The sequence below is a fragment of the Rana temporaria genome, chromosome 1 (assembly GCF_905171775.1).
Source record: "Rana temporaria chromosome 1, aRanTem1.1, whole genome shotgun sequence".
Lineage (NCBI taxonomy): Eukaryota > Metazoa > Chordata > Amphibia > Anura > Ranidae > Rana > Rana temporaria.
The window spans coordinates 453,013,920-453,026,749 of NC_053489.1; the positions used below are offsets into that span (position 1 = coordinate 453,013,920).

The following is a 12,830-nucleotide window of genomic DNA, read 5'->3' on the forward strand; positions in this document are numbered from 1 at the left end:
ATATCTGCTAGGAAACCACTGCTAAAGAAAGGCAACAAGCAGAAGAGACTTGTTTGGGCTAAAGAACACAAGGAATGGACATTAGACCAGTGGAAATCTGTGCTTTGGTCTGATGAGTCCAAACTTTGGTTCCAACCCCCGTGTCTTAGTGCGACGCAGAAAAGGTGAACGGATGGACTCTACATGCCTGGTTCCCACCGTGAAGCATGGAGGAGGTGTGATGGTGCTTCGCTGGTGACACTGTTGGGGATTTATTCAAAATTGAAGGCATACTGAACCAGCATGGCTACCACAGCATCTTGCAGCGGCATGCTAATCCATCCGGTCTGCGTTTAGTTGGACCATCATTTATTTTTCAACAGGACAATGACGCCAAACACACCTCCAGGCTGTGTAAGGGCTATTTGACCAAGAAGGAGAGTGATGTGGTGCTGCGCCAGGTGACTACCTCTTGAAGCTCATCAAGAGAATGCCAAGAGTGTGCCAAGCAGTGATCAAAGCAAAAAGGTGGCTACTATGAAGAACCTAGAATATGAAATATATTTTCAGTTGTTTCACACTTTTTTGTTATGTATAATTCCACATGTGTTAATTCATAGTTTTGATGCCTTCAGTGTGAATCTAACTCTTTGAATGAGAAGGTGTGTCCAAACTTTTGGTCTGTACTGTAAATACCAACCAATGCCCTAATTATATAAACCCCAAAACTGTTACTCACTTGTGGTCACTAGTTGGCAGGACGACCTTACAGTCGGGGTATGTATTTGATAAAAAAATACAAAGGGCAGATAATAAAAGCATCTGTCATTATAAAAGGCATATAGAAGTACATGTATAAATGGTGTATAAAGGTGCATGTTATTCAAATAAGATTTTGTAATAAGTCCATCTATACATGTGACATATTACCTCTTTTAAATAAAAAAGGAGACAATGACTAAAAACCGATGAAATCTGTAAAGAGTGTATAAAATACCCACCATTATATGGCGTAAACATCTACCCTAGGATTTGTTAATAAAATTATTAATGTCCCACTCAACGTTTAATCCAGATGTGTGTGAGACCCCAGCTCATAAATCCAAAATGTCTCGAGCTGTGACACACCTCTGGTTTTAGGACCACCCCTCCAGGGCGGAACAAAAAGATCTATAATCAGGAATTGCGCACCAGCAGGGTTCCTATTGTGGTGTAACCTGTAGTGTCTAGGCACAGTATGATGGGTGTCCCCACTGAAAATTAGAGCAATGTGCTCTCAAACTCTCACCAAAAAGGCTTGAATAGTGCGGCCTACATACTGTTTGCCGCACGGACATGTAGTAAGGTACACCACATACTTAGAACTACAAGTGCAAAACTGCTAAATAGGGTATGTTTTTCCCGTAATGGTTGATCTAAATTTTAAACTTTTGCCTCTATCCGAGATGTTGAATTTGCAAACAGTGCATTTTTTACAAGGGTGATAGCCCACTAATTGGTAAAAAAAAAAAAAAAAAAAAAAAAAAAAAAGGAAGGACGTACGGGAGGATTAATAATATTTGGGGCTATTTTGCTCTGAAGAGTAGGGGCACCCCTAAAAACGACCTTGGCCTGATCGGGCAAAACAGTGCTCAAAATGCAGTAATTTCTCAAAATTTCCCAATGTTTACTAATAATCGCTCTCACCTGTTTGTATTGAGTAGAGAAAGATGTGAGCATAGCCCACTTAAACTGATCGTCCTGTGCCCTTTTAGGTTTTACCTCAAGCAAAGAGCTTCTGTCTACTTCTAAGATCATATTCAACATTGCAAGGGTCATAACCCTCATCAATAAATCTCTGCTTGAGAATGCCTGCCTGGATATTAAAGGTCTCTATATCCGTGCAGTTTCTACGCAATCTCAAAAATTGACTGCGAGGCACTGAGTTTAGCCATGATGGAAACTGTCACTGGGTATAAACCCATTGCGGTCAGTTTTCTAGAAAAAGGTTTGGAATTGGTGGTCAACAATACTGATCTCCAAATCCAAAAACTATCTTCTCCTGACTCGCCGTATACGCAAGGGAGATACCCCTATCATTGGCATTGAGGTGACTCATGAAAGTCTCCAATGAGGCCATGCTGCCATCCCAGAGGAGGAGGAGGAGGAGGAGGATGTCGTCTATATACCTAGCCCACATCACTAACGATTTGGTGCCGTAGGTGTAGACGACATCCTCCTCCCAGTTGGCCATAAAGAGATTGGCAAGACTTGGGGCGTATCTAGCCCCCATGGCAACCCCACATGACTGAAGATAGAAATTATCATTGAACCAAAAATAGCTCAGCGGCAAATTCCAAACAACTCCATAATAAAATCACGTTGAAATGGAGCGATCTTGTGATCTTTATTCAAAAAATAATGGACCACCTCTAACCCCACATCATGGGGTATACAGGTGTATAATGAAGCAACATCAGCCGTCATCATAATGTAATCACCTCGTATAACCACATGTTCTAATTTCCCAATGGTGGCACCAGTATCCCCTAAATAGGAAGGCATTTGCCTTAAAAGGGGTTGTAAAAAATGGTCAATGTATCGACCCACGCGGGAAGTTATTGAGTCAATTCAACTAACTATGGTGGATAGACAGGGTCCTTGTGAACGTTCGGTAGATAATATATTGTGGGTATCCTGGGAACAGTGGGAATTAAAAAAGCTCTCCGTTTAAAATGTCTCGACTGAAACCGCTATTGACCAAAGTCTGAAGTTCTGTTTTTAAACGAGAAGTAGGGTTACATGATAATAATTGATAGGTATCAGTTTCATTTAGAATCCTGAACATTTTTTTTTCATAATCGGATTTGTCTAAAACAACTATGCCACCACCTTTATCTGCTGGACGGATTACCAAGTCTTTATTACAACACAGACTTCAAACCAGTATTAGCTACAGGCTGGCGGTGTGCACGTTTTACAGGTATTTCAGCTAGATCTTTAAGAACAAAGATCCCTAAAAATATTAACGGCAGCTGCTGCTGGGACCGGAGGGTTGAACAACGAAGGATTGGACAACCCTGAGTGTACAGTAGATGGATCCAAAATTGAATGTTCAGCAGGGACCAGACAAATTTTGATCCATCTATGGTCGCTCCCGCTGGAGAGAAGTCCTGTAATGTACTAAAAATGATTTTGGATACCTGACCATCACACCTATACTTGTTTTGACACACCAGTCCAAAACCATGGTCCTTAAGATTGGAATTACTATGGGACTCAATTTGAAAGGGAATCCACACAGCCATAGTGTTTGAATGGTACAGACCGTTATCTTCCACTCACTAAAGAAACTTAGAGGGGAGATAAATTGGGTAAAGAATTGACAGGCAGACAACTAAACCAGAGGGAGACGTGCAAGTGCAATTTGAGCTGATCTAGGATGACCGATTGCTACCTTGGTGTGTTGTAAACATTTTATTGCAAGCACAGAGAACATGCGTACAAGGTTTGCCAATGTAAATTACTATATATATATATATATATATATATATATATATATATATATATATATATATATATATATATATATATATATATATATATATATATACATACATACATACATACATACATACATACATACATACATACATACATACATACATACACATATACATATACCCTCATACACACAAAACTTAAAGGCCTTGAAACGAAGTATGGAAATCAGCCACTGCTGTAGATATCAGTAGTTTATTGTTGAAGGTTTTGGTTTCAACACATTCAAAATATGGAAACAAAAAGAAAAAATATGCTTAAAAAAAAAGAAAAAAACTAGCTTCTACTGGCATAATGTTAAACACATTACAGCAATTAAGATGGCAAATCATTCACCACTGTCTTCTACAGCTAGGTAATAGTACGCCAATTGTGCTGAAACAGAAGTGCAATGAGAAGATACTACAACAAATTCTCTGCCCAACACAATAATGAAAAGGAAAACTGCAGCCATGTTGGATGAGGTACATTTACTGAAAGTTTAGACGATAACACTTAAATGTACACAGTAAAGTAGGTGAACAATCACCAAGTAAACATCTCAGATGTATGTTTATTCAAGGTATTCAGACATGAAGCAGACTTGAAAGCTTAATGGCTCTGATGCTCCTCTAGTGTGGTATGTTACACTTGATTTAGTCCCAATTCAGTTTGCCGTTACACAGTTCAGGTTGGAATAGGAGTTCAACATTAACAGGAAAACAAAAATAAAAAAAAGGAACAGAACTGCTGGCAAACTTCCCATTTAGAGATTGTAATGACGTTAAAAACCAGTCCAAAGTTTAGCTGTTATAGTAGGGAATTCAAGTACAATACTTCCAGGTAACAGATTGCAAATGTAAAACTTTTATAACACAAAATATATATATGTATATATAAAATTATAACCATGAGAAATCTGTGTCCCAGAAATGTATGAAATAGTGCAAGACTTGCTATCAAAAACAGAAGACCGTCTCAAGTGACAAAAAAACAAAACAAAAAAAACAGAAAAAATAAAAGGAAAAAAAAAAACATATCCCAAGAGTCTAAATTTAGCCTAGCTGACTGGAGGGAAAATACTTTTGTGCACAATCATTAGTTTCAGAGGAGGCTCAGCAAACAGTTGCATAAGTCAAAAGCAGCATGTTTCGCCATGTGCATTGTTAAACATATGGACTTCAAAAGGAACAAGGTTCCTGCACTTCAGAGGCAGCTTTAAGTGTCCACACTTTCTCCTGCAGAGCATCAATGATCACTACACAAGGCGGTCAGTATCTTCTGCTACATTTGTAGATTACTGGAATGTTCTCTTCAAAAGCAGGTGGGGGATTCAAGATAGTAATTTCCAAAGTTCCATTTGGAGAAAATCACATGAATTTACAGGTGTGAAAGGGAAATACAAACTTCTTAGGCTTGGGGCAGTTTTCCAAGTACTTGTGCCAAAAAGGGAAAAACTAGCCAAGGAATTAACCCTGTATGAGATTGTAAAGTGCATACACTTACAGCTGTTGGCCACTTCTAGGAGCACTGAAGAACATCCTCTTCTTCCAGGTTTAAGGGACATGAACAGGTTAACAATTGTGCAACTTGACATTTGCAGGGCACCTAGATTATTCACTTTATATACCCTTTCAAGAGTTACAGCTAGGGCTCAGCATACAAAGACATGACCATTAGCCCTTTCCACATACTGTAGCTCCCAACATTGGTAAACAGATACCAACTGTGGTTAGAGGTGGACCAAAGCAAAAATCATACTAAATAAAAATAAAATCTACTAATGTACAGATACTGCAGTTTGGTTAGGCAGGCTTTTCAATGGTTCTTGAATGTACAGAAGCAGTTTGGCTTTGCAGCACAGGATTCATTCACTGTACAAAATCACCAGCAAGACTGGAATGATGAATTTATAGAAGGCACCATCATGCGTATTACATTACCAGAAAACTAAATACAGTTGAGTACAATTTGTCATTTTGTTGTTTTCTGTACAAAGCTGGAAAAAGGGAAAGGTTTGGCAGGAGAATATTGGACGAGCAGCCTGTCACGTGGGTATCTTGGATATGCAAGTGCAAAAATTCTTCATGTATGAAACAGATCACTGCAGATCATCCCCTTCAAAAGAACTGGAATATGTTCAGACCAATTCGAAAAAATGTTCAGATTTAAATTAGTTCCAGAGAAACAACTTATTGATAGGATTTGCACCAAGGAGTTTGTGGTACAACACACCAATTTCCAAATCTGGGTTCCTACAACTGTGTGTTAAGAGGATATCGCTCGTGCATTTGACAAGAGCTTAACCATTAGTTTCTTTATGCAAAAAGGTATTTTCAGAATAAAAAAAAAAATAAAAAATACAGGAGGCAACATTGCACTATTTTTGTTTCCAGTGAAGAAACGATAATACTTGAATACCGAACTCTACTAGACATGAGCCTCCAATGTCCACATAATCACTTGCAGTACTAATGGCCATCTCAATCCTTCCAATTTAATTCGGGGTGTAAAATTAACATCTTAAATACTGCTGAAAACCAGCAAAAGAAAAAAAAAAAAAAAAGAAAAAATCACCTCAATTGAAACTGCAAACAAAGGATGTCTTCACAAAGAAATTATGGGGAAGAAAAAAAAATAAAAAAAAGGAGCCGTGTCACATTCGAAAGCTAAAATTAACAAGAATGCAAACACCACGAATAATGTACCACTGTAGGCTTTACTTTGATTAATGACTTATTTTCAGCGGCGTTGACTAGTGAAGCGATTTTCCATAGAGGCGGATCCTCTTCCTGTGCTCAGCTTTTGTGCCATACCGCCTCGTGGAGGAGGGCCTCTTCCATCCCTATCCCGAATCATTCCACCTCCAATGATACCACGGGGTCCCCCAGCACCACGGCGTATATCCCTGCGGTCATCACCGCCACGAATTCCTTTCACGGGCTGCTCTGGTTTTCTTCTCCTCCACATTAAGGCGGACTTCACCACGGAACATAATTGGCTGAAATTCAAAGGAAAGCACAAGTTAATTTATTTAGTATCAGGAGCATTTGAAGCTATCCACAGCACTAACACACCCAGATCTTAGAGCAAAGGTAAAAAGCAGTTTCCAACCTTTTTGAACCTGCAGCTTTTACTATAAATATCTGTGGTGACCCTACCAAGAAGGGTTACTTCCTGTTACAGTAGATTACATTTTTTTCTCAGTTGTGGTTCTGTGTTGTCGCTCTGTCACATGAAAGGAGGACAACAAAGGGCACAACAAGTGTAAATAATGTCCATATAAACACCAATAGATTAATAAATCAAAAGTTCAAATAATTGCAAATGTAGAACTGGTAGCGAAATTGCCGTGTTCCAGATTTAAGCTCCAACCACCGTGCTCTCAGAAAGTGCAACATGCATATTAAAGTGCTTCAACCCAAAGTGACAATCAAAATGCGCTCACCAGATATAAACGGCCATAATTGACCTTCAGGCATATAAAGATTCTTTCAGGATCCTTCTCAATACAATCTCTCCCAAATAAGATCAATTCACAATAAATCCAACACAGATGGCTCCTTAGGAAAAAACAGTGTTCCAATCTAGAAAAATTCATAACAGCTCCACCGCAGTGAGCCACAAAAACGGGGATAGTGCAATATCGTTTTTATTTGTAAAAGTTATGCAGGGTAAACCCAGTGCATGCAGGCAAGAACAGACACAACCATGAATGAAGGCAGCGGTCAGGTTTTGCACAGTGAGAGAAATACACTCGGCATGCATCGGAGCTGTTCAAAACGTACAAACACATCGCTCCAGTGTGAAGGCGTGCTGAGATTCGACACAGCATTCCTTCGCACTGTAGCGATGTGTTTGTAAGTTTTAAACAGCTCAGATGCATGCCGGGGTGTATATCGCTCACTGTGAAAAACCCAGCCGCTGCCTTCATTCATAGCTGTGTGTAATTGCCTGTATGCACTGTTTTTACCCTGCAAAGCTTTTAAAAATAAACGGTATTACACTATCCCCATTTTTGGGGCTCATTGCAGTGGAGCCGTTTTGAATTTTTCCAGATTGAATCACAGTTTTTTTCACCAAGGAGCCATCTGTGTTGATTTATTGTGAATTGATCCTATTCAGGAGAGATTGTATTAAGAAGGATCCTGAAAGAATCTTTATATGCCTGAAGGTCAATTATGGCCGTTTATATCTGGTGAGCGCATTTAGATTGTCACTTTGGGTGAAGCACTTTAATATGCATGTTGCACTTTCTGAGAGCACGGTGGTTGGAGCTTAAATCTGGAACACCGCAAATTTCGCTACCAGTTCTACATATGCAATTATCTGAACTTTTGATTTATTAATCCATGGTGTTTATATGGACATTATTTACACTTGTTGCGCCCTTTGTATCCTTTCACAGCTGTTTTTTTACACTTGTTGCGCCCTTTGTATTTTTCTTTCACAGCTGTATTAGTCACTCACAAATTTTTGGAGCTGCACTTGTAATTTATTGTTTTTCATTATAATTGGTGCCGTTCTCTGAATTTTTCTATATGCTCTGTTACATGAGCCTGTGGTTGAGACCATAAACTGTCATGCCAACACATTTTTGGTAGCTGCATTTTCTTAATTTTCATCTGATCCACTAACCAAGCTGTACAGCAAAAGTGTTAATGTGTCGAGACAAACCATTTAAAACCAACAGGGGTGCTAAAAAAATACTAAGCTTGTGTTCATTATGTCAAAACCTTTAAAACCAAAAAATGAAGACAATAAAAAGCCCCAAACACTTGTCACGCAACGACAGTAGAACTAAAGGGCGATTTATTCACCCATCCATTAATACCTCACCAGCAGCTTCATCCTCCAAAATTCCTCTTTATTGGCCAACACGAGACATCACTCCTTCGCAGGAGCTAGTCATCCTAGTACTCAGAGACCAGCTGTAAGCTAAACTGCATATGTGCATCTTGGTGTACAGCACTGGAGAGGTCAGTGAACAGGTATGTCTCCTGCAATAAAAGCCTACTCACCGTCTCTAAAAGAAGTTTAGCTCTACTTTAAAAAAGTGTTACCTGGAGTTCGGCTTTTGTTAGATTGTCAAACCCATCTAAATTTGCTAGCGTATCCAACACTATCCGCTACCCAGATTGACTATGCTGTATTCCAGGGGTCTCTGTTGCTCCAATGGAGTGGAGCCACCTTAAGACTAAAAGCGTGTTACATTAGGAACGTTAGATACAGTGCAGAAATGGTCATGGTAGACTAGATTTTAGTTTCCAGCCCGACACAAACGGCTCTTTTCCTAGCAATTATGATAGGTAGATGATCACTTTTCCAGAGCTACAGCAGTTAAAATCCTGAATTTGCTTTGCATGTATGCAGACAACAGCATCTATGATTTTTTTTTTTGTACCACATCTGTTAAAATTTCATTATTATTACCTTCTTAAAAAATAAGTGGAAGTCCCATAATTTGACTTTTCTTATGCACGGTTTATTTTACTTCAATGCACCAGTCATGTAAATACTAGAGGTCGACCAATATGGGTTTTGCTCTGGCCGATGGCGATATTTAGAAATTGGGGTGGCCGATTGTGAAGAAAATAGACTTTATTCTGGATTTTCTCATAGGTTCTGTTTGTTTGTTTTTTAAGAACCCCTGGACCGATCTGGGTGAAATTTGGATATGTTGGTCCCCCAGATCGGAGCTATCAGGGCATATGTGATTGTAGGGATACCTTGTGTGGAAAGGGGTGTTCCAACTTTTGGGAAACTTGGGATGGCTCTCTGCCTGGAGATAATTGGTTTATTCCTTAACTGATCTCAAATATCTCCCAGGCAGAGCTTGCTGTGATAATATCGTCTGCAGTGTCATGTAAATGAACTTGGTCTGTCTCTCAAGAAGCGTTCATCGTGTGATTTCTATTATTTAGCAGGTGAGAAGAGCTTAACTCTGAATCACCTCGTCTGGGTAAATGACCAGTAATTAACACACGTGGATTACATCGGAGACAGGATGTCTGTCTCCTAAGGGGTTTATTGAAGGGGGGGGGGACTCGTTAGTAAAACCATTGTATGATGTTGTGCGAGGAGATTGTCATTGTTCATCCGATTACTTCAAGTATTCCTTTTGGTGTATACAAGAATACACCTATGTATTCTTATATAAAGCTATTCTATGTCTGGTAACCTTCATGAAGTCTTGGCTCATGTTTGGGGGAATATCTAGCCATTGGAAGAATCAACCTGGAAACTGCATTCATCTCCACTATCCCTCTACCTCCTATGGTAGCGATAATCACTTATGCTCGGCAATTTGAGGGACGGAAAGAAGGCCCGCAGGACCATAACCACTGCAGGTCTTAACACGATATAGGATGCCGATTTTTGCGGCCGATATTTTAGGCGGATTTTTTATTTATTTTTTGGCAGGTGGCACTGGAACGTGGCACCAATGGCACTGACAGGTGGCATTGATTGGCAGATGGCACTGGCAGGGTTCACAGCCGATGGTGTAACTGTGAAACTGCTCTCTGCATGTGTGAAACTGTATGGAGAGAGAAGAGCTGAAGCATTAAGCGCAATTTCGAAGGTGGGCGGGACCCAGCAGCTATCCAGCCAATGATTGGTAGCGGCCCGCCCAGATCCCATTGGCAGGTGTTTGATAGCCTGGTCCCGCCCAACGCAACATTCAACTTAATTCTCTCTCCCTACAGTTTCACACACCGAGGCGCTAACAGTGTGGAGTAGGGAGAAGGATTCCCCACACTCTGCAGGCAGAGGTGCGGTGACTGCATTCAGTGTTCTATATCGGCCTAATTGGAGAATAATCGGCCCGATTTCTCCAAAATGGCCAATATCGGCCGACCCCTAGTAAATACATAGGTATATCATAATTAACGTTTCCATTTGGTCAGATTAGCCTAAATAAATGCCACAATGGCAGCCTCCTAAAACTCTGTTCCATATAGAAAACGATAACAGCAAAAGCATCTCAAGTTTACAGTTTAAAAAAAAAAAAACTTACTTTTGCAAGCAAAATCCTCTGAACAGGTTCAGAATCGTCAAACACAACAAATCCAAAGTTGGGAAGCTTTCCACCAACACCTTTGTATTAATCCGCAGTTCCATTACATTTCCATAATCTGCAGGGGGAAAAAAAAAAAATATATACTACCTTGTTAAACTTTAGATAAACATGGGTTTGCCCATCGTTAACCGCTTTTGGAGCGCCCACCGTACATATACTGTGGCAGGGCACAGATGCGATTTTGTGCACATGCTGCCAGAGCGCCACTTCTATTGTGATTGGACAGCGGAGATAATCAGCGCCCGTGATTTGCCGATTCATTTACAGGAGACGGAGGAGCAGTGTGCCTTGTTTACATATCTGCACATCTGTCAGTGAGGAAAAGATCAGCTTAGCTGACACAATCTGTTTTCCTCCAATGTAACACGCCCCCCCCCCACCCAGAAAGCACCTCCCTAGGACACACTTAACACCTAGTGTTAACCCAACACCCCCTTTCCTGCCATGTATACAATATACAAAAAAAAAAAAAAAACATAAATCTGTCCCATAGTTTATAGAGGTGATGACTTTTGCACAAATCAAACGCTTATTGGGTTTGTTTTTGTTTTTTTTTTACCAAAAATATGTGAATACATATTGGCCTAAACAGATGGAAATTGTTTAATTTTTTTTTTTTTTTATTGGGAATGCTTTATAGCAGAAAGTAAGTAATATTGTTAGAGCTGCAACTAACGATTTTCACAATAGATTAGTTGGCCCATTGTTTCGATAACCTTAGAAAAAAAAAAAAAATTGCGGCATTTTTTGTTTTTACACATTTTTGGGCCAATTTGTTGTTGGGCAGATTAAAAAAAAACAAGTTGCTGCAAAAATGCATTATATGCTTTTCTGTGGCTTCTTCATTTTAGTATATTGAACCAAAAAAACTATATAGTAAAGTTGTGCTTTAAAAAAATAAATAAAAAAAAAGTCCTTGCCCTTTCCAAATACACAGCAGCTGAAAAAATCATGCATGTGAACGTGTCCCATAGGAAACCATGTAAATGAACTGTAGTGTGTTTCTGCAAAAAACACCAGAAAACAGAGGTGTGACCCAGGCCTGAGATGTTTAGTAACATAATGGGGTTAAAAAAAACTAGCATTAGTACAAAGAGCAAATAATCGATGCTGTAAGGGGTTAATTTTTTACTGTGTGACAGTGAAAGTAATATTTACAGTAGAGATTTTCTCTTTGTACTATAGAGGGCTATTTTCAGCCCCATTATGTTACTGGCCAATCGATTACCATTTTCATAATCGATTAGTTGTTTCGTCCCAAAATATTAATTCAAAATGTCTGCTTTTTGTTTATAGCGCAAAAATAAAAACTGCAAAAGGTGAACAAATACCAAGCGCTATTTGTGTGTAGTGGGGGGGGGGGGGGGGGGGGAAATTGGGGTACAGCGTCAGTGAAGCATCGCAGCGCTGTATCACAAAAAATGGCCTGGTCAGGGAGTGGGTAAAACCTTTTTGGAGGCTGAAGTGGTAGTAATCCTCACATGATATATGAGCAGAGCATATACTTTATTGTGTGTACTTGGCTCAATCCAAAGCACTAAGGGCACAATTATCTATTTGCCACGATTTCACACCACACATTAAAGAGTCTACCACATCAAAATACTTTGATGTAATATCTTCATGAAGGTTTACAAAGGCATTACTTCCCTATGGCTTTGCTGAACAGTTACCATAAACTGATCTAACACAATCATACCATACTTGTGTGCTCATAAGACTTGGACACTGGGGCTTTTCTATTTCTCAAACCCAAATACAGCAAGCTGAAATGTATACTTAATCATGAAAAATTCCTTTAATTCACTCTAATCAATATCATGGTGGTAGGTTACCAACAAAAAGTTGGTGGCTGTCAGGATATCGGAACATGCGGCGGTTATCAGTTTCCCCTTGATCAGTTTCCTCCACGGGCCTGGTATTGTACAAAACACAGTTCATTAAACAAAAAAACAAAAACAGTGTCCAACTAGCCCTTTCCACGAGCCTTAGCAAACAGTATGCAAAATACTATGTTTGATCTGAAAATCTGGTATAAAATCTCCAGTGAGCCTGATCGGAGTACTCCGGCTGCAACATTGTGGCTGATATATAGTTACATCTGGTGCGACTGTTGCGTCAATATATGTGAATTCATATTTTAAACGTTTTATAGCTTCAAGAGTTTGTAACAAATGTATGCTATGTGGATATGTTTAAATACAGGTAATAAAAAAGGAAAAAAGCACTGACGAGAAAAGACAAGGAAAGT

General features: G+C 39.5%; 1 protein-coding gene across 1 annotated transcript in view; it reads right to left on the minus strand.

The window, feature by feature from the left end:
- Positions 1-3,698: 3,698 nt before the first annotated feature.
- The window catches only part of G3BP2 (G3BP stress granule assembly factor 2), a 43,968-nt gene continuing 34,836 nt past the window's right edge, over positions 3,699-12,830 (minus strand). The window contains 6 exon segments of the mRNA XM_040327753.1: positions 3,699-6,427; positions 6,429-6,499; positions 10,517-10,602; positions 10,605-10,634; positions 12,363-12,402; positions 12,404-12,484. Coding sequence (XP_040183687.1) covers positions 6,241-6,427; positions 6,429-6,499; positions 10,517-10,602; positions 10,605-10,634; positions 12,363-12,402; positions 12,404-12,484 — 495 coding nt within the window. The 3' untranslated portion in view covers positions 3,699-6,240.